At 37.1% G+C, this 22,289-nt stretch overlaps 1 protein-coding gene and 2 long non-coding RNA genes across 3 annotated transcripts; 1 reads left to right on the top strand and 2 right to left on the bottom strand.

Annotated features, from left to right (window-relative positions):
* Positions 1–1,526: 1,526 nt before the first annotated feature.
* LOC149102694 (uncharacterized) lies at positions 1,527–2,954 on the top strand. Its single transcript, XR_016201847.1, has 3 exons — positions 1,527–1,623; positions 2,083–2,145; positions 2,879–2,954. It is a non-coding gene; the product is annotated as an uncharacterized LOC149102694 (long non-coding RNA).
* Positions 2,955–7,231: 4,277 nt separating this feature from the next.
* Positions 7,232–12,631, bottom strand: LOC149102695 (uncharacterized). Its single transcript, XR_016202089.1, has 4 exons — positions 11,568–12,631; positions 10,437–10,501; positions 9,511–9,591; positions 7,232–8,521 (listed from the first exon to the last, which is right to left on the bottom strand). It is a non-coding gene; the product is annotated as an uncharacterized LOC149102695 (long non-coding RNA).
* A 2,405-nt stretch (positions 12,632–15,036) lies between these two features.
* LOC110046639 (uncharacterized) lies at positions 15,037–16,296 on the bottom strand. Its single transcript, XM_020752331.2, has one exon. The coding sequence runs from the start codon at positions 16,168–16,170 to the stop codon at positions 15,709–15,711; it is 462 nt and encodes a 153-aa protein (XP_020607990.2). The 5' UTR covers positions 16,171–16,296; the 3' UTR covers positions 15,037–15,708.
* Positions 16,297–22,289: the final 5,993 nt, after the last annotated feature.

The following is a 22,289-nucleotide window of genomic DNA, read 5'->3' on the forward strand; positions in this document are numbered from 1 at the left end:
ATTTGAAGGGGACATTTAAGCTCTCTAGATCCCGAGAGTAACACGACTCGAGTAGCACGACTCCTGGCTATGTAATTACTGTATCATCATTAGCAGCCTCCTCAAGGATTCTGCGTGTGGTCTCGATTATCTCAGTGTAATCTTGCCTCGAAAGCGAAGATAATCCCCTGAACCCCGTGTACCTCAGAAATGAGCCATTTCCTTCTCACTGTCAGAGTTATCAGCGTACATATAGCGAGTAATCGCTACACATGGTGTCTGGTGTGGCCGGGCGGAGCAGCTGTCCCCGCTGAGGGAAGTTTTCTGTTAATTCCAGGTCTTTAGATTTAGCATGTCTTTTCGTGTCTTATAGCATATGTCACTTTTGTTAAACCTCACAGCACTGAAGCCCATGCTGGCAACAGGACCATATAAACGACGACAAAGTACAGATAGCTCAGAATGTAATGGATAATGGAAGTGATAATAAACAGCCTTCAAAAGCGGGACATAAGCTTTCGTTCAGTGGCCGTTTCGTGACTGCTCCATTCCTAGTCCTGGAAGAAGAAAATCAAATTGCTTTAGCAGGGTTACGAGTGACACGATTGAAAAAAAAAAAAGGATTCCAAGTATTCAACCCAAAATTGTTATTTGAGTTTTCATGAGCTTCTATACCAAGCCATTAATTTTACCATCTAAGAAAAGGTAAGGAAAATCAAGAGAAAATATGTTGTGGGAAACAGTTTAGTCAAATTAATTCAACTAAGGGACCTCGCCATGGACCTCATCACATGCAAATCTTGAGGTGTGATTTTTCCACGATCGTGCAGCTTCAGCTTATTTGCATTTTGTTCTTCGGTACCTCGTGGCGGAGACCGTTGCCTTTCTCCGCAGAAGATAAATTGTTGACAAATCGACGACAGCGCCATGAAAGTCCTCAACATAAGGGGAATTGCCGAATATGTTCCATCTGAAGAATCGAGACGGACAAGAACTCACTACCGAGTGTATTCAGCCTCCGAGAGTGAAAAATGAGGTGAGAGCAGTTAATCACTGAGACATTGTGAGAACGAAATAAGAGTAAGCTGCCACATGTAAAAAGTATTATACTCGCAACAAACTGAAGTATTAAATGTGAGTATATCACTCGCAAACTATAGTATTAAATGTGAAAGCAAGTTTAAAACGGTGAAAGTGAAATTTGTCAAGAACTTCCATTTGCAGGGTAAATCGTTACATTTGTTCTGTTGAAACTTGTCGACGACGTTGTTCCTTGAGTTAAGCGAACAAGAAAATTCTTCTACGAAATTGAAAAAAAAGAAAAGCTTCCAAAAATTAGTAATATTATGAAAAATTGTGGTAAGATGTCAAAAGAAGGAGCATCGATTTCCCGAAGTCTATTTGATGTAAAGTGTTCAGTTGGTGGGCGGTCATTTGGCACCGAAATCATATGGAAGACTTCGTTCAACCATGGATGAGCGTTACCATTTTTTTCGGTTCGCGTTTATAAGCTAGTAATGGAAACGTTAAATAAATAATTACATTTATTCATTTCAGCATTGTTTTTCTCCTTCTTAGGTGAAGCACCGTTTAAAAACACTTTGGCATGGCTTGGAGAAACCACCCGCAAAGATTTACGCAAAGGTAAGGTTTGCAGTGACTTACGATAAAACAGGTACACAATATGTACATGTGTCTATGAGGGATATCTAAGTCCATAACCAAATGATTCATCGACTGAGGAATATCTGAGGCTCTACATTTATGTTATACGTCATAGTTTCAAGCAATATCCTGCAAGCCAACGACATAACATCCGTTTAGACTGCATAGTTAGAGTGGCAATGATGGCAGTGACTTTTCCACTTTGCCTAAAATCTTTAAACACATGGATTGCAACTGAATGGATTAGAGATAATGGCGAGATCTTTAAGTAATTTAGCTATTAACTTCATTTACTTTCCGCTAAGATTTCAGAAAAGGTTGTTTGATAGTAAATTCAAGCAGCGTAGCGTCTCAAAAAGCTAAGAATAGCTTGTGGACTTGTGGTTCAGTGTACGATATTGGCATATTTATGATTTGTTTTTATATTTTAAATTTCAGGCGATGTACCATTATGAATTTGACAAGCCAAGCCAAGTAGAATCTTTTAGTAAAGGACCACAGGTAAGATTGAGAATGCCGAATAATAAATTTCATGAAAAATATAAAGTGTAAATATAGGTCTGCAATGCGCACAAAGGGTTAATTTTACCATATGCGGTGCATTGACACGTTACAACAGAAGACTCGAATGATGTCGATCAATTTGAATCAATGTTCCAAGATCTTATTAATTAATATTCAGGATAATATCCCTGTATATCACTGCAAAAGGTAGTCCTGTCCCAGTGAGTCAGACTGAAGGAATCTGGGAACACTATTCACAAGATCTTTTGTATTTTATCGTGTTTGGACTTCTGTTGTCGTAAAGGACTAATGCTAGCCAAGTTATAGTAGAATCTTTGCTGAAGTCATTGCTAACACACGGATTTGCGTAGAAAAATAAAACATCATGCTAGGTACAAATTGACTCTAAAAAGTTAAAGAGCTTGTGAAACTAAACAAGTGGTGAGGCATTTAGCACTTCGGATGTAATCAAGATGAGGGAGGTCTTTCAAAAACTGTAAAATTTCAGACTGAGTAGCAAAAGCATTAACGAACCCATTCATTTTTACAAAACAGCGTCACACAAGTGTTTAATACATTGGGCTCAAATTCAAATGTCTTAATATAGTCAAAATAAATGTCAGACTTCATATTCTTATTGCTTGATCAGAGATTGTGGCGCTTGCGCAAATGAGCGACTTCTTTATCGTAAGGATATTAGCTAATTTTGGTCTTTTTATTACAATTACAGCTGGAGTACCATTAGAGAACCGTTCTGATACAGACATGGCAAGAAGACATCACAAGTAACGAAATGACCAAAGGTACGCTTAAGAAAACCTTTTAGGTTAAGTTCATGATTACATCAAGAAACATAGGACCGCAATGTGCACTTGTCTTAACAGCTAAAAACGACAACGTATTCAGGTATTGCAACAGGAAAACAAGGCATTGATCTATTCAGGAAAGAAACAAATAACAAGAATTAAGAATAAAGTAACAAATTATATTAACAACCCTTGAGATTTTGAGCACTAATTTTATACTTAAGTTGAAAAATGTCGGCAAATGACTAAACTTTATGAAATTTTCAAAAATTTATTGAAAAACATCTAACTGTGTCAGTTTGGTTGCGTACGGTTGACTTTTCTATAACTAACATGTTTTGATGGCTACTCCACTCAAAATTGGAAGTTTTCACTTTGCTTTGAATGCAATTTGTGAGGAGAGAGAATTAGATAATTAAGTACGTTTTATATATTCGCTTTCGCTGTCGGAAAATATAGAAGTCCAACATAGATATATTTGTTTTAGTTCGTTTTGCATTTCCGAGTTACAGGTTACTGTTCCAGTTCATTGACCGTAATGGACACCTGCTAGTTGTTGTAGGATCATAACTGTAATAAGCGTTCAACTGTAATTGCTACCTGCGATAGTCTCTTGTTAAACTGTTGTCTACCTGTGTTGTTTTGAAAGTTATTAATCTTGTAAACGTTGAATTCCGTTAGAGCCAATCGAGCTTTCTGAAATGTATTAGATAATATTTAGTTAAGAATTTTTAATAGCTTTACGTAATCCTTTAGAATTGCGCTTTCGGTTTAAATAGTCGTACCTTGTGAAATATTCTTTGGTTACATTCTGGCTGCATTCCGGTTATGTTCCGGTTGCATTTTGGTTCTGTTCTTGGATTAAAACGATATCGTTGGACCTAAGTTCTGAGTGCTGTTGACGTCTCTCAAGGTAATTCCCTGTAACAGATCCGGTACTGATCACCGCAGCAAGAGAATTCCCCAGGTTTTTACAGAAGTGCTTTCCCAGGCCAAAAACCTATTATCACAGTGGTGGAGAATCCGGATATCGATCCCGGTACCTCCCGCAGGTATTAGAACAGATTTAGTAACAGTGTATGATTTTGGATTCTTTGCAGTCCATTCTTTGCGGTGAAAAACCATTGCAATCTAGGAAGCTGCCAAATCGAGTAAGTCTTTTTAGCGCGATTCAGTTCACGTTCTAATTTACGTGTGACCAACATCAATTTGATGTTTTTAATTTTTTTTTTATTTTAAACAAATGGCATAACAAGAAAGAAGGCGATTTTTAACGTTGTTTACGGGATACCAAATTGAAGGTAATTTTCTCAGCGATAGGTCGCTCTAAAGACCATATAGCTTTCCTTTTAACTGCTCATATCATCACACATAAGCACGTGACTCAATTTCCCGGAGTGTTTTTACCTTGTAATGTCTAAAAAGCGAATCTTTGCAAAACATTTTAAAGCAGGAGTTTTATACAACATGTATTTAACTTCTTGAAAAACAAGCGTTTTACGTTCTTCCAAATGTTTTTGTCCAAAATTTCGCAGATTTACAACATTTAATGTTGTTTTTGTCACTTTTGTGTGGTTCTATATTCAGTTTTCTAGCTCAAATTACCTGCGTCCGCATTATTTAAGTGGCAATCAGCTTGTTTAAACAGCGACGTGAATTACATGGAATGTTCTTTGTTGTCTCAAAGTCTTTACTCTTTTTCTCTGATATCTTTACAATTTCCGAGTGAAGTCCTCAACTTATCTCCATGGGGCGTGCACCACGTCACACGAGCTCAAACCTTTCAATGGTATGATAGGAATGTAGTGACAATGTAAACAAACAGTTGATTTCCATTTTTTTTTTTAAATGAAGTGCTGTTTCAGGTCTGGAAAATCCAAAAGATATATCAAATGTTTTTCTGGTGCTTAGAAACTGTGTTTTTTTTGTTTGCTAATTTGGTTAAGTTTTTGTATTTGCGCTAAGATGTTTTCATGCTGTCACGAAAATCGTGAATACTACAAATGGAGTCTCGAGACATTGTGGTTAATTATTCTTAAATAATGCTACCATTTGTGGTCATAAGATTTATTTTTGTAAAAACAAGGTGTATTAGTTGAAATGAACGGACGCTACCTGGAAAACCTGCACTTAAGGATATTTGCGTCGGCGACCCCGAGAACAACGCCTAGCGAAAAATGAATTTAAATTTTACTTTCGAATTTCGCAATTGTCTAGATCTGTTCAGTGCGCCTATCGGTCTCAAAACCTGCTTAGGCTAAATATGTAACGCCAGCGTTCAATTCCAAATGAAAATACGAAAAATTCGTAGAACTTAGTCATTTCACGTTGTTGTTGTGCAGAGGGCAAAGAAATGTATATAGATTTATAACGCACGTGCGCAGCCACTGTTTTGCTCATTAAACGTCTTGTTTGGTGGCGTTCTCGTTGCCGCCGTGGTTTGCTTAAGATCGCTATTATTCATCACACAAACATTCGTGTGTAAATTGTGATACAGGTGATGCTCTCTAAGGAATTGTTCTTTATCTATCGATAAAACATGCATTCATATAAACGTCACAATATCGTTTAATTTGAAAAAAAAAATACATTTTCCAGGGTAAAATGGCGCAACAAACAAACCAAGCTGAACTGTTTTCATAACTTTTACGGTTCAAACTTGTAAGTGATCAACGTTGAACTGATCAACATGGAGATTCTTCTTAAAATATCAATACAGAACAGTAGGGAGAAGAAAGATAAACATCGCCGCTCCTAGGGACATTGTCTTAATTTATCACGAAATTTTCAGAAGAAGCATTAAAATAAATGTTTTGATTCTTGCTATGTACCAAGAGTCATTATCATTTATTTTGGGGAGGAAAACGTTCTTGCCTGAGACTAAAAGGGGCCGTCAATTTTTGTTATTTTATTTTACCTTGTAAATTTGCGTTTGTACATGTAATTCGTAACAGCGTTCAAAAAGATATAGAGTGGATGCTAAAACGTGCGTGTAAACATTATGTCATCGGGATATCCAAACACCGAGAATAGAGTTGAAAATGCGACGCGCAGCGGGGTATTTTTGACGAAATTCGAGGTGTTTGGATAGCCGATGAAACACCGTCTCGAGTGTTTGATATATCTTCTCAATCGAAACAAAAACTAAGGAGTAAACGGAGAAGTAAAATCGTCAAAATCTATGCTAATTAAGACCGGGTATCCAACCCTCCTTCACGGTTGTGAGTGTCTTTGTTTTAACTTGATGAATTGTTAATGAGTTTGAGAAGGTTCCAGTTCTCAACAGGCCGTAACTGACGAATTAGGCAAAAAGCTCGCAACACACAACTCAGATATAAATTTAATTCAGCAGTAACCTCATTCAGTTTTGTCCATAGCCCTGTAAAATATGTGATTTGTTTACGAATTTTCAACTTGGTCCTAATATAACAAACAATTTAGAATTGAAATGAATTTAATTCAGCAGTGGCCTCATACAGTCTTGTCCATAGCCCTGTAAATAAGTGATTTGTGTACAAATTTTCCGCGTTTTAACGTTTATGTTTGTTTTCTCTTTCAGAAACACTAACACCAGTGTGAAGAGAGAAGAGAAGAATTCTCAAAGAACTCTGTGGCGCAAGATGAGATGGCCAGAGGTTAATGTAACATATAAGAGTAATTTTTCCATCGTCGGAGAGAATTTCTTTCAAATTGTACAACAAGAAATAATTTTCTTATACTTGATTTTAAAAAAAACGTGAAAATCCTGTTGCCAAACTTGATTAAAGTAAACTACACCACAGCAAAGCCAAAAGCATATGATTTGTAAAGGAAAAGACAGGATCTAATAATCTAGCATCCAATTTTCTGACATCTTCAAGTCAAATTTTTTTGTTAGCCAACCGTTGCCTGAAAGGCGGTCACGAGCATTTTGGATAAGAATGAATAATTTTGAATTTATTCTGAGTTTCATTTTCAACGAATTTATGCCAAATTTTCCAACTGAGCAATTCGCGCAATTTTTCAGTGTAATCACAGAGCGAATTATTGCTGTCGTAAATGTAATACTTGGGACGTGCAGTCAAAACATGTTAACACATGTGTTGATTGCATGTTCAGTTTTTTACGCTGACAGTAATTTGTTCTGTGATTATTTTCGTTTTCCATGTCAAGTCGACATTCAATGGAAAACTTCTCTTAAAAGATTGAATTGTCTGTATTTTGAAACAAAATCTTTGATGAGGAGTCAAGTTTTTTAAACACTCGTTGTAGTCAGAAAATATTCAACCAGCATGACATTTTTTTTTTCAAGTTTCGAATTATTTATTACTGCTGCAATCATTTGCCTAACAGTTTAGCCTACTCGTTTATAGTTTTCCACGTTTTGCATTTAATACTTAACTTAGAGTTGTAAAGCTATCTCGATCTTGCTACTTAAAAGTGTTGTAAATAAGTTAAAAAATAAACGAAACAAAGCAATCAAAGTGTTCACAACTTTAATTGTCTCTTCTGCTTTATGAATAAGCAAATAAACTAAAGAAAATCGCGCGTTTAGAAGGGGCCTGGAAACTAGTCGGAATGTAGGCTATCTCTTTTACTATTTTTTGACTATGTAGGGTTGCTAAAAAGAAAAAAAATTCTGCGCTTTTGAACAGAGTCCAGCCAGAAATCAAATAAATACTTTGAATTTTGACGGGACAAATCCGTTGCACAAGGCAAGATTTTTCCCGCCAAAAGACTTAGTATATTTTTGGCTCAAAACCAGACACCATTCAAAAGCGCAGACGTTTTTTTCCAAGGACAATTTTCCCGCCAAAAGTTTTTTTTCGACTTTTTTCTTGGTCCCTTTTAAAAGCGCGACTGTTTCCCGCCAAAAGACTTAGTTTTTTTTCGACTTTTTCTTCGTCCCTTTTAAAAGCGCGACTATTTCCCGCCAAAAGACTTTTCTTCGTTGCTATTTAACAGCGTTTAACGAGCTAACTTGTCATCGAACAACTTCTTCAAACGAGGTTCAATATCTTTCCTAAAGCTATATGAAAACCAAATGCAAAAGCTCTTAAATTGAAGCCTTTTTATTTCAACATCGCTTTGTTTGCTCCTCGTAGATAGCGCGTTCCCTTGAGGTGAAGTCATCTCTGAACCTGAAAGAAAAGCAAATATCAACATGAATTAAATTTTTCAAAAAACCTTTCAGAGCAACACCAAAGCCGCCTTTTCCAGTTACAATTGCTCCTATTTATAGCTTTTGTTTGTAATACAATTGTAATACAATTCTGTATGCTCACTCAGTCAAAGTCTTGTTTGAAATCCTCAAAAATTCTAAAGTTCAACAGCTATATGCCCATGTCAGTGTTTATTATATAGGTAAGAGTGTTTTAGTGGAAACTAGGCTCTCCAAGAGCGTTCACTCAGGCTTCTTATCGCAATAGCAAACAGTACTCTGCAAGTATATTGAACCAATAAAAACAAAGAAAAGAATCAGGATATTATAACACAAGAGTTAAGCTTAAATATTTACTATTCAAGTTGCTTCGTGGAGTATCCTCTTCATCCAATTGCATGTTGTTTCTTCCCTCGCCTTGGAAGGTCTGTTCACAAAGACTCTAGATTCATTTTTCAACATCTGAAGTGTTTCGGAGAACTAGTAAGAGCTTTGTTAATGTGGCTAGCTTTCAAGCTACAGGATTCGTGAACCGACTTGTTCTGAAAACGTTCGATATCTTTGTATGTGAGATGAGCGTATAAGACATAATCAGTCTCACAAAACACAGCATTCTGTAAATTATGTTGCTCGCGGCACGCGATTAGCAAGCTGTCGCAGTTGTCATCAGCCAGTTTTCACGCTCTCCTTTACGACGCTTGGAGATATGAGCCCCACTCGGCTACCAAGAAAAAAGAACGGCCTGCATTTTCCGACTCGGGCTTTTCTACGAAAGCTCGAGTAAATACACATAACACTAATCGTAGAATATTGTTTTTATCACTCGAAAACAAAATTCATGTCAGAATGTCAATTTTAGCCGAATAAAGAAGAGTTGAATTTCAGCAAATAAAATCAATTGTAACCAGAAAAACAGTTTCACTGATACTACGATGGCGTTAAATGGACTTCACTAGATAATAACTTAGTTAAGAGTTGCTGCATGTAGGAACAAGAAGTGAATGAAACATCAGTTAAATACCGGATGAATTTTTGCAGATATCAAGGATGACTAAGGATTTCGGGCAGAAAAGTGAGAGATTATGACTAGACTTTTAAACAATTATCTTCGTTACAAGCCATCGGCGAACTTATGACTTGTACAAATCATTATGTTAATATTCAATTCGCAAAAGTCGTATGTTAATAAAGAAAAATGTAATCAATAATCTGCCTATACAGCCGTTTCGAAAAATAGATACTGCGCTCCTTGATTAAACATGCTATTGAACACTGTTCCATATTAATTGATCACATTCTTTTCCCTCCGTGCAAGCCTGTTGACCTACGAAGCGATATAAGGAGATAGGCGTACCTTGATGCGTCATGTAATCAGGCACTAATATGGGTTACATGGAAAAAGAAAAGTGTACTCACGTAATGCCACAGTGCAAGGAAATTCTTTTCCAATGTATTGACAGTTGTTCTATCGTCGTGAAACTCATAAAGAACCAGAAACTGTTGAAGAATATAGGACAGATGAGTTTTGCCGGTTAATGGAAAGAAAAACTGTTAATGGAAATGGAAAAGAAAATGGCGGGGGATATTATTACAATCACAGGGGATGGGGCCGCTACTTCTAAGACGTACTTCACTGGGGAGGTACAAATGAGGCTAAATGGTCAGAACCTAAAAATTTAAACTGCCTCTTAAGTAACTTCCAAAAATTCCCTTTTTTCTCTACAAAAAATCAGTTTTTTAAAAAAGACAGAATACATGTCATTTGCACATAGTTTGTATCTGTCCGAGACGCCTGTAAATGAAACTGATACAACTGGTCGCAACTGAGAGAAACCCCAAAACATTTTGGACCAAATTCCTCAGATCCCAACTTTCAAAAACACAAAATTCCTTGGAGTGGATACACGTTTTTGAGAACAAAAATCTGCACTCCCAAAGCCTTCTGCTCCTTAATGAGTTGTTCCGTTGTCAGTGACTCGATGAAATCGTCCAGAAACTAGTCGGGGAAAGACAATTGTTAAATCATTGAATTTATAAGTGAACAGGATTGGTGGCACATGGGAACCAGGAAGATTTCTGACAACTGACTAACCGCACAAATATCCTTACAGGTTAAAAATAAATCGTAAATGAAAAAAGAAAAAAAAAAAAGAATTTAACTCGGTGCTTCAGGTAACAACGCACTAAATAGAACAATGATTCTACATGGCCTACATGGCGCATTAATTTTCTTTTCCGTCATCTCCTCTTGGAGATAACGCAATGGCTCCTCAGATCTCTACTCTCTACTTTGTATAAATCTGTATAGAGCTTTTCGAGAAAAAGAAAACACACACGCAAACCTTTATATTATGGTGCAAGTGTTCTTTTCCAGTCTTTGGCTAGTTGTTCCGAACTAGAGCAGAATCTGTTGAGAAATGAAAAGAAAATATGAACATGAATATGTGCATTATATCTATTCAAAGCAACGCGAAACCTGCAGCTCTAGCTAAACAGTAAAAGTGGCCAAGTGTCTTATCTGGACAGTCTGGTTCCTAAGGTCTTCCAGAAAGTTTTTTAAAGAAAAGTTATTTCGGATCACGAATCGCTCGCCCGGGACCTAGGGATTTGATAACAGGGCTTGAGAAGAAACTGTGCTTGCCTTTAATTAGCTATGATATAGAGTAGTTCTTTGAAATCTTTGTTCTGAAGTTTTCCATCGCCAGTTTAATTATCTGGGAACTTACGAAAAAGAAATAAAGGTAACACACAGATAATATAAATAGATAGATAGATAAATAAATAAATAAATAAATAAATAAATAAATAAATAAATAAATAAATAAGCAAATGGGGAAATAAATAAATAAATACAACACGATTATTGTTAGGGAAAGAATCAAAAAATGCACTAGATCAAACAAGTTTGCCAATTTGAGCTAACTTGAATTCCTCTGCCTGTAAACTCTCTATTTAATGTGGTATCTTTCATCCAATATAAGCCATGACAATTTGTTGGCATATCAAGACAATTCAATTCACTACATCGTCTTTGGTGATCTTACTTTTCTTTTAAGTCAGACAGACCTGTCTATTGGAAAGCGCATTAACGTTTCAAGGAAAAGTACACTTTTCAGTGTGATGAAGGTTAGGCACTCGACGAGTGTTTGGCTGTACAAATAGAACTTTCCAAAACTTCCACAGTCTCTCAGATTTCCGCAGTTTTTAACAGTTTACTGAGGGGAAAACGTTTATCACTTCGCTTAAATACGTGTAGGGTTAACATGTATCATAAGCCGAGGGATGATTATAAAGGCGCATTCAAGTTCGTAACTGTTTATCGAATTTTCGTCTGCAATAATGTTATGAGACATCTTCTCACACGTTCGAATTTTACTACGCTCAGCAACCTTCGTGACCTAACAAAGAACTACATACATGAACTACAATATATAAAAGAAAGCATTTGAAGGATCACATTGCAGACTCATTACCTCACAAAGAAGGCTGGAACTATCCACATCAAATTCAACATTGCTTGTTGTTCCTCGCGATTATCTTGAATGTTTGAATGCCATTTGTACACACAGTTCCTCAAGCTTGTCTCCGGTTCAGTCACATCTCTCGGACAAAGCGAAAGGTATTTTGTTCCTCCGTTGGATCCAAGATGCTGTCAAACTTTCCACCTCTCTATATGCAACAGAAAACGCTTTCCCATTTCATAACCCCGACGACTTCTGCTGCAAAACGTGGCTTGATGAAGGAAAGTTTCTCACGTGCGATAAACTTGAATAAATTAATTTTGCATGAAAAGAGTTACGACTTGCCAAATGCAAATTATGAAAAAAGCGCGCGAACCGATTTGAATTGCAAAAAAGGTTATTTTGTCAAAGAAAAAGTGGGCTACATTTACTGATAAATTGAAAATTACCGTGAATACTTTTCGTGCACTCGGCACTGAATGGAACCACCAAAAAGGCTTGGTTATGTCTTGGACTTAGTGGCGTGTCAGCAAGAGGCCCTAGTTGTGTTTGTTTCCACATTATCGATCAAAATTGCGGAAAGAAACTTTTCGTAAAATATTCAGGACCTTAGCTAATAACAGGAAAACCGAGGCACTTGCGGCCTCAGTCATTTTTTTCGTTTTTGTGGTTTACAGTCATCAAAAATACCACAAATACCTCGGCCGGAAAATTAAGCCTCATTGCCTGAGTCATAATTTTTCCTGGACCTTAACTTGCCCGCAGCCATAATAAATATTTTTCTGGCTATGGCCATAGCAACAGTCAGCCGATCCACTGGAAAAATTTTCCGTAAAAGAAAGATTTTTTGAAGTTGCGCAGGCCGCCTTTATTGTGCGACCGCACGAAAAGTTTCAAGCTTCAGATGTCCAAGAAGACTGAAAAGATTTCATTTAAAATGTTTGTCTTATTGATTGATTAATTGAGTTTTATAAACGGGTTTTGTCCGTATAAACATCACGGAGAGTGATTCTCAAAAAAAAAAAAAAAAAAGAAACAGAAAAGAAACGCCGGGGAATATTTCAACGAACAAAAATGTGTTGCTGGCAAGGTGGCAAGGAAACAGGAAATATCGAAGAGCTTGTCAGTGCTTTCTATACGGGCGGGAGGTATTCTACAAATTTTTATACGGGGAGGATCCGCCCCGAGGTCCAACCTCTTATCTTACCCTTTTGTATACCATTTTGACAGAAAAGTTACCCCTTTTGAATACCTTTTATTGAGAAAAGGTACCTCTTTCACGCACTTAGTTAAGAACACTGCATCAGGCTTCTCTAAACCCTTGGAATGAAGTTAATGAACAACACTCCGGGAGAACATGAAGCATTACCAGAAAAAACGTTAACCAAAAATGGAAGTATGGTCGAGTAGGGAGCAACCCCAGGGGCGTTAAGGCGGAAACTCCCACTAACGTGAAGAGTCCAAGAGAAAACGGAATAAACAAGGTTGAGTGCTGTTTTCGTTGTTGAAAATTTGAATTTTATTAAGAGAATAATACTCGTTGTTGGGAAAGCTGCTCGAGATAACCAGCTGATCATGTGCGAAAACATCCACTTAAGCCAGCCTCTACCAAGCAGATCTCACAAACAACTCTCTCAGCTCTGTGATCATCCTTATTTTCGCAATATCAACCACACAACACATGACTTTGAAACGATAACCACACATCACGCGACTTGAAACACGGACACTTAGCTTCAGGAAAGGCTTTGTGTAACCAGCCATCCCTCAACTTTGTTGAATTTATAAAAATTCACCTGGAAACAATTGAAACATTGATATTCATCTCGTGCACACATCTTACTCCAGACGCGTAGTTTGCCAACTATATATTTAATGGCTGAATGCAATCATTTTAATTCAAAACTTGCGTTGTATTATCTCACACTCTATTTTTAAAAACAATACCTCGTACGTGTCAATTAAATCTCTTCTTTCGTGCGACTCACATGGCTGAGTTTTCCTAAACAAGGTCAAGGCAATAGTCACTCATAGTGGCAAGAACACGCATACAGTATTTTTACAATTATTAAACCTAATACATTTTTAATTTTGTTCAGTTTGGAAGGGGGCTAGACAAAGAACCCAACTATATTTTCTCGACCTAAGAACTTGTTCTTTTACAGTCAAGAATATTTTCACATGTTACGCGAGTAGTGTTTTTTTTTTTCCAAATGCGTGACGGCTACTTATTTATGAAAATTTATTCTTTTGGCTTTTGGCTGAATTAAACGAAAGTTCCTCGACCGAGGTCACGATACTTTTCATGTCACGGCTATTTTTATTCCGTTTTAAAGTAAGCATTGCACGCAGGCTGAAAAAATGCACGAATTCAAAGAATCTGTCAGCGAGTTAAAAGACACTTCCATTTTTGGCTTAATATTTATCCGTCTTTCAATTCCTTTTTAAGCTTCTCATTACTTGTTAGTGTATTACTTTTAACATTCAGTAAACGACTTTTTTTCCGAGGCTTCCCTCGACAAACTGGTCACTGAATTTTTGGCATCGCAAAAAAAAAAAAAAAAAAAAAAAAAAAAACTAGGTATAATAGCAATTATTTATCCAGTTTCAGCAAGAGACCGTGGTCATGATCTCTTGGTTTCAGTTAGAACTGAAATTAAAATTTAAAGAGGGTGCAACTTCTCACCATGTTTCCCTTTAAATACACACCTCTAAGTGATTCCTATAACTTGTTTCGTTGCCAATTTAGATTCAGGTTGTTTTTTCTTTGTTAATTTATATTTTTTGAGCAACGAGCCAACTATCTCAGCAATTTAATAAACTATGTGAACAATTTGAACTGTTTTTCGCGTTCTGTTGTCACATGAATTTGGCGATGCTATTTACAGTATGTTGTGTAATACTGGTCTGATTCAGCTACATATTTTTTTGTCGGTATCCCCCGCGTAACCAGCACCACCCGCCTTGGGTCAACTGAAGGAGCAAAAAAGAAAGACAAGCTGTGTTTTTTCAAGTTTTCTTCCCTGGAGAAACACGCTCCGCTGACTACAACAGTCTTCCGTGATCAGACAAGAAGCATTCAGATAAATGGCTGAACTGTCAATTAATATTTATAAATTGAAAATATTTCTGTGAAGTTACGCTTTAAAGACAAAACATACTTTTCTCGCCCATACGCGCGAAAGATATACATTTATGGTTTGTAAATATTGAAGTCTAGTTTAACGCTCTGATGTACGTAACGGAGAAGAGGAAGCCGATTCTACATTTATATAGATTTCTTCTTTTTCGCCGACTCCTGCCCTTCAGAGACAATCGATAATTACTTCACGTATTCTTTGCTTTCGGTGTTTTTCTTGTCTACGAACTGTCACTTGAAATTAAACATTTGAACATAGCGCGAGTCAATTCGCTCAGCTTGTGTTAACAAGCTTCCTTAAACAGAGTGAATTAAGACACGTAATCAGAAAACCAGAGACACTTTTCTTCGTGGCTTCTTGACAATTTAATTACAGAAGAAAATATTACGAATTTTACATACAAAATTTATCCTCTCCTCTTGAAACTTTACAACATCACAGCTGTAGTATTTACATAGTTTTTTTTTTCAAGCATTTTACTCTTGAAACCCCAAAATTATGATGTTCTTTTCGTCAATCTTGGCGTGGGCTGTTGGACATATTATTTACAATCTCTTTACATATTACGTTACCCTCGTTGACCCTTTTGTCTAAAAAAGACTCCTATTTACAATTCAGTCACGTCTCAAATCTTTCAACAAATGCAACTTGATTTTGCATTGGATATGATCATGAAAGCGAAAAATACAATCACGTTTACACTAGATAAAAAAGCATCGATAGACTTCACCTATTTGGAGAACGTAAAATATTCAAAGTTCTCTTTAAAAAATGATCACAATCTTGTAAATAATTTACATTTTGTTGTCGGCTTAAGATATGGATAGATAAATTAAATAGTTTCTCTACGTTTTGTTTTCTGGAGTTCCTTCTTTGCAAGTAAAATAAATTAAATTGATATATTGGGTTCTTTCGACTTCAAGGGTGGTGTTCATCCTCGAATTTTCATCTCCATCGCTGTCAGTTCTAACAGACATTTTGTCAATTTCGTCATGCTCCTCAAAATGTAGCTTTCACACTGGAATTAAACTGGATCTTCTCTGCTCTGTTACGTTCAATTCCTCAGAGAAACTCTCCTGGATAACTGGCATCATTCGCACGTTTCTCGGCTTCCTTTTCATTTTCATTACCGGTTTTTCGCTTTCCAGATCAAAGTCTCTCAAAACTTTCAGCCATTCTTGCCTCTCGTCAGGAGTTTCGGTAGTAAAACACAACAGTCCTGTCGACGATCCAATTCGCTCGCCTTGCGGTGTTAAGGTGAACGAGCCGTCCTTGTTTTCTGTAACAGCGCAGGATTTCAATCGAAGGAATGCGACCGGTTTCTTCCAAATCCAAGCCGAATCTCTGTAAAATACGATGAACGGGTCGGAAACTCTCGTGTAAGCCACAGCCATGAGCCTGACGTGACGATTTTGCTGCGGGTCTGAAGCCAGCAACAAGTAACCACTCTTGGTCGCGGACATGTTTTGGTTCATATTTCCTCGCGTTGAACTTTCTGAAGTGACTGACGCAAGTCGTACGATTTTATAAACTTCACCTCCAATAAACAGATTAGTGAAAGGAAAGAAACCAATACCACAACTGAACTGAACATTCAATGACCCGTGGCTTTCTTTTTATTGCTCATGAGTCATGATAGGAAGTGACGTAAAGTCTTTCATAAACAAGCAGCCAAGCGGAATAAATTTGATGTTATTTTCCATTTCCGTTTTATGACGTCAGGCGTTGCCATGACGAAAACAAAGTGATCTTTTGTACGTGTTGCGTTACTCAGAACACATCTTTCACGTTGCATCTCGAAACCTCTGAATCCATTGGAAATCTATTTCTGTTAAAGGGCGTTTGAAGGCTTGTTTCTTGATTTCATCGAATTCCTAAACGTTTTTCGACCAATTTAGCTGACCTTTTAACTTGTGTAGGCAAACACCACGCGCATAAAGCCCGGAAAATAGATCGTGCTTTCGGCAGGAAGTGGGATAAATAAGTTGTATCATGACTAATTTATACGCGATGTGACTAAAGATGCTTTTAAGAAAGGAAAACGTCAAAACCATTTCTTCCTCTTGTTTATATGTTGATGCTATATTTTGTGTGTTATTGTTTGTCGTCAGTCAGTGCGGAAAACGTGCTAGCTTAGAGCCCAGAGACAAACAAGAAGTTAAGGAATCTATTTTAAGTACTAAAACTCCTAGGATTATCTTTCAAGAGTATTATTCGAAAAAGAAGGAAGTCATCAGTGGAAAACAGCTGCTAAACACGTTTCGCCTTTTATTAGCACTGATTAAACTGAAAAGCAATCTACAGAAGAATAAGCTTACGTCATAATCAAGAACTACTTGCGAAAGCGGGGAAAGACCTTGGAAATCAACAAGACAGCTGAAAGTTTTGATCAAAAATACTGAAATGACGTGGGAAGACTAATTTGAAATCTTCCTGTTGGTGTTTCGTTCAGCTTGACATTTTTTTTAAGGGCCTTTGTTTCAGCATCGATGATTGCAACCTTATAAGTATATGCCTTGATATCAATTCGCCATTTATAGCAGGACCGTACTGTTTAATTAGCCACAAATTTTAACTGTTTCTGCCTTGCACGATACTTACGTACTATCAATGGACAGATCTATAAAAGCTGACACAAGACCTCGTGCGAATGACAGGGGAAATAAAAAAGTTAATTTTAGGTTTTCTCGTCCATTTTTCTTTCGGACAGACAGTCAAAACTGTCACCAATGGAAAACAAAACATCGCAAGGCGAGCAGAAGATATCATGTTGAAACGTTCGCCACGTAAAACACGAAACTGAAATTATAGCAGTACTCCGTCACTCTAAAGAGCTGAAAGCAGATAAAACTGAAAGGCGATCTTTTTACATCACTATGGGAAGAAAGAAACGAAAGTAAACTACAACGTTCTGAAGTCACCTCGACTCCATTATGAAGTAGAGAAAAGAAAATAACTCTTTTAATTAGACCGTGTTACACGTTAATATACTCTTACACCATTCACACTATAAATTAACATCTCGACAGTTAGTTTCTTTTCTCTAATTGATAATGGTGTCAAGATGACTTCGAAACGTCCTAGCTCAGTTCTTTTCGCAATCCATTGTATGTCCAAAAGTTATCTTATAGGAAGAAAGCCCAGATCGGACAGGTCTCCGATAAAAGATGTTGGACAAAATAACAAGTTAAGTTTATTCTGTTATGTGATACGGAATTAAAGCCTTAGGTCCTTTCTTTTGAAATGTATCTCAACAGTCATAAAACAAAATTAACTTCAAAATGTTTTGAGCATTTGTTGCGACGCAGCTGAATTGGCTTCCACGAACCCATGTTTTTATAAACATTGAATAAGGAAAGTGAATTAGTTTTTGTTACCAGATGGCCAAGACAAGTTCGAATGGAGAACGTTTTCCTGCTAGTATTGCAACACAGCTGTATGGAGAAAGTTGAAGCTGTGAAACAATTTCAAGTAATATCTTTCTCTTCAAACAAAATTGTTATGGTCGATATTCGAGTTTTGATCGGAGGACGAATTGTGACATCTGCGCTGTTTGTGCTGACGGGAAAATTTGGCGGAAAATCACCCGCGTAGGTCAGGAGGACGTAAAATCGCGCCAAAACGTCTAGAAATTATAATGTGACGGAGATACACTTAGCCGCAAGTCAGCCTAACTACTTCAATAATATTATGCCTTGCGTTGTTCACGATAATCCGATATTGAACTTCGCTGAAATTTGATTAAGACCACTTTTACTGACATCTAAAATCATCGGCTTGCATTGGTGATTGTTTCATGTGTCGGGAGATTTAAAGCGAAGTGAAACTTGTAAAGGCAGCTTTTACGCAGTTTTGATGCTATTCTCTTGTACCTTCGTAGATCATTTTAAGCTTATTCACTCTTATAAAATTTATTTTCGTAGCAGCCACAAAAGGAAATTTAGGCATTGCAATATTGGGCCTCAGGAAGATACTCGACAAGCGTCACTAAAGCTGAAAACACTTGATATTTACCGGCGTTTTCACCTGGTTGAAAACAATCCCTGAACATTTTATTCCGTTCCTGTCGTCAGTTTTTTTCTTTATTAACAACTGTAAACATTTTAATACCTCTAACAGACCCGAGAGTCCCTATCGTAGGAGGTTACACCTTCAATGAAATACTACACTGCCTTTTGTAATAAAAAGAGGTCCACCGAAACCAAAAATTAAACCATGATGATATTTTTCTAATAAAGCTTTAACTGATGACTCTTTTTTATTATCCAACCGCTCTCGGTGGAGTACAGATAGCGCGAGGCTGAGAAACGAGCACAGACATCCCCACGGTACTTGTTCATCAGCGCAAAACACAGTTGAAAGTTTGGTTTTCGGGAACGAAGAACGTTGGATTAACTGAAATCTCTTATCAGGCATCATAGTATGTAGTCTCGATGCACATTTCTACGAGTTCATCACTTCAGTGTATTTAGACTTGCCGTTCGGGCTTATCAAACTACTGAGAGACTCGTAAAAATACACTGTAATATTACACACTAAAATGTCTAAAAGACGTCTTTAATGGCCACATTATCACAATGCGTGAAGGGTGCAAGAATATATTTGCGCCAGGTTAGACGTAATACAAAAAGAACTAAAAATATTTGCCTTCTTTCCGAGTTGGCAAATTTGACGAAGTGAGAGGCTCTTGATACAAAACACACGAATCTTCTTGACTAATAAGATTGTTGTTTTAAACTTTTAATACGCAATTCAAACAACACGTTAAGCCAATATTGCTGATGTAAAACGCACGTGCTTCTTATAACGGCTCACACCCACCGGCGACGCTACGACGTCTTCGCTCCGCAATACTGAATGAAAACAAGTTTCGGATACACAAGCATGCAGAATTAAATTCAAATGCAATGTCAAGGGCAAATCTACACTGCGAAACGGCGAAACGTGATTTCGGTATGAGTTTTGGCGCCAAAATGCACCCTGTGACGCAACCAAGCAAAAATGCGCGATTAGTCAGAAGAACTAGGGCAAGTTCTCAATGCTGTTACAGCGTTCTTGCAAGAGATCTGAAGTACACAATCTCCGGTAACTTTCGTTTAAATTGCTTGCAGTTATTACAAAGTGCGACTGAAAAAATGTTTCTTTTCTCTTGCGTTCCGTGAGCTCGATAAACTCAAAAAAGGAATGGAGAAGGATTCAGAAGGGGAGCATCTGTCAGAAGACACGAGTGTGGTTACCACAAGTTATACAACTGCTTTTAATTAATAAATATTTGCCGCAATATAATAAATCTTGTGCTAACGTGTAGGAAATTCAAACAACACTTTCACCTTGCTTCCGTTTGTTATATTTTGTTCTGTTGATGTGATGAAATGTGTTTTCTTTGTTCGAGTTAATTTCCCATTGCGAGAGATATTGTCTTCTCATTTATTTCATTTTTTTGTCTATTTTAGATCAATAAGAAGAATAAGCCGTTTTTCCGTCTAAACACTGGCACAATATTTGTCATATTTTGTCTCGGCCAGTAATATATTGCTGTTCCACCTCATATTACTATACCCAGATTTTCCCGTTTCTCTGGTTCCCGATTTTCCCGGTCAGTATTATTTAACTTGTTTCAAGTAAACTTGTTTGTACAGTTTCTTGTGTTTTAGCATTTTTACTTGACTTATGTTTTGAGTAGCTAACTGCGGCTTGCCGTAAAAAATTCTAAGTTTTACTGATCTGCGTATATATGGCCTTTGGCATGCGTCTGTTAAAGACAAAACGGATTTTTAAGCTTTGTGAATGAAGACAAAAACAACACGCTGTGTTTCAAATCTTGGTCACGTACGCTTTTTACTGAAGTGGTACATCAGTGTACAGTCAGACACTCTCGAGAACCCCGGGAATATAGACGGAAAAAATTTCGTCCCATTTTTCGGTCAAATTGGTCAAGACCGAAGCACAATCTCATCACTGTGGCCTGGCCTTTGGCGCCAAAACGCACGTGTTTGTTTTACGGTCGGTAGTTCTTTACGGAACTGACCTACATCAATACAAGCGTGTCTACATGAATGGGGTTTATAGCCTGAGACCTGAAAATTGCTCAATGACGCATTTTTATGATAGCTGTGACTTAGAATATGGAGAATTTAATGATAGTTGAGAAATGGGCTGTAATTTTAACTGACGGCTGAAATGAGAAAATATATCTGAGAATTGAGACGTTATTATCAATAGTGTTCGTTAGGCAAAATTATGATAATCAATATTCGACTGAGATTAAAAAGAACTAAGTAAACTCATTTTTTCAACGAGAAATTAGGAAGCAACCATTTCAGTGGCGGAAAAAATTTGGCGGGAACACACTCGGTTATATATACCAAAGCCATGCAGAGCGGGCGCACTTAATACCGTGCTAAAAGTGCTAGAAACTGTAAAACATCGCCATATATTTAATGCCTTTTTTCATGTATTAGAGAGAAATATCCGGAAAATTGGCAAGTAATCTTGAACTCTCTAAATATCGTGATAATTTGCGTTGATCGCGATAATATAAAATTTCGGCGAGATACATTAATTATGAACGCTTCTACTTGCTTTTACTTTTTGAACATCGGAAAACGACGCGGCGATCTCGACAACGCTGACAGCGAGATTTAAAGCCAACTGAAACTTAAAAAGACAGCATCAAAGCAGTTTCACTGCCATTCTCTTGCACGTTCTTAGGTTAGCTTCGTTATTTAAATTAATAAAGAATATTTTATCAACTGCAAACGGAACTGAATTATTGTAATATTGGGTCTTGCGATATTCTGCAAGTCGGCGTCACTAAAGAACATGGAAACAATTGAATATTTGACCGCGTCTTTTCAACATGACTGATAACAATTTTAGATCTTTGAAATTTCTTATCTGTCGTTTCTTATCATTCGCTGTTTTAGTTGTAAGACGCATTCGAAAAGTAAGGCCACATTCACTCTTCGCAATAGAAATTTTTAAACGGAGGTTTCACTCTGAAAGCGCATCAAATGTTTTGCGTCCACACTATGCCGGAGGAATTTAAAAACGCAACGATCACCGGTTATTTTGGATTTGTGTTTGAGGAAAACTCGGTCAGGGAAATCACGTGATTATCGTGACGTCATCGTTTTCGAAAAGCCCCGTTTTCGTGACGGATTGGGGTGGATGGTAGCTGCGTTTTCAAATTTCTCCGGCGTAGTGTGGACAGACGCTGCCAGTAATTAATTGAAATACTGTGAAGTGGGCCGGACATTTCTTATGACGGCACCGGATATTAAATCGCGATTTTATTTTTACGATATCTTTAAATAGCAACCACTGTTTTAAAGACCATGTTATTACATTTAGTGAAACACTCCATTCTTTACAGTATATTTGTGCTTACTATTTTGTGTGCAACGAAAAAGAGCAAGTACTTTGCTTTCTTTGGAAATTAATAAATTTGACACCGTGACGGGCTTCCGACCTTTTATTTTGAAAGCGGCCGTCTTAATTAAGAAGAATGTTGTTTTGAAGTTTTAGTAATGCACTAAGCCAATATTGTTAAACGCACGTGCAAGAAATAACAGTGCAAAATGGTCATAAACGC

The sequence above is a fragment of the Orbicella faveolata genome, unplaced genomic scaffold (genome assembly GCF_042242905.1).
Source record: "Orbicella faveolata isolate gen_17 unplaced genomic scaffold, um_ofav_v1 contig_35, whole genome shotgun sequence".
Taxonomy (NCBI): Eukaryota; Metazoa; Cnidaria; class Anthozoa; order Scleractinia; family Merulinidae; genus Orbicella; species Orbicella faveolata.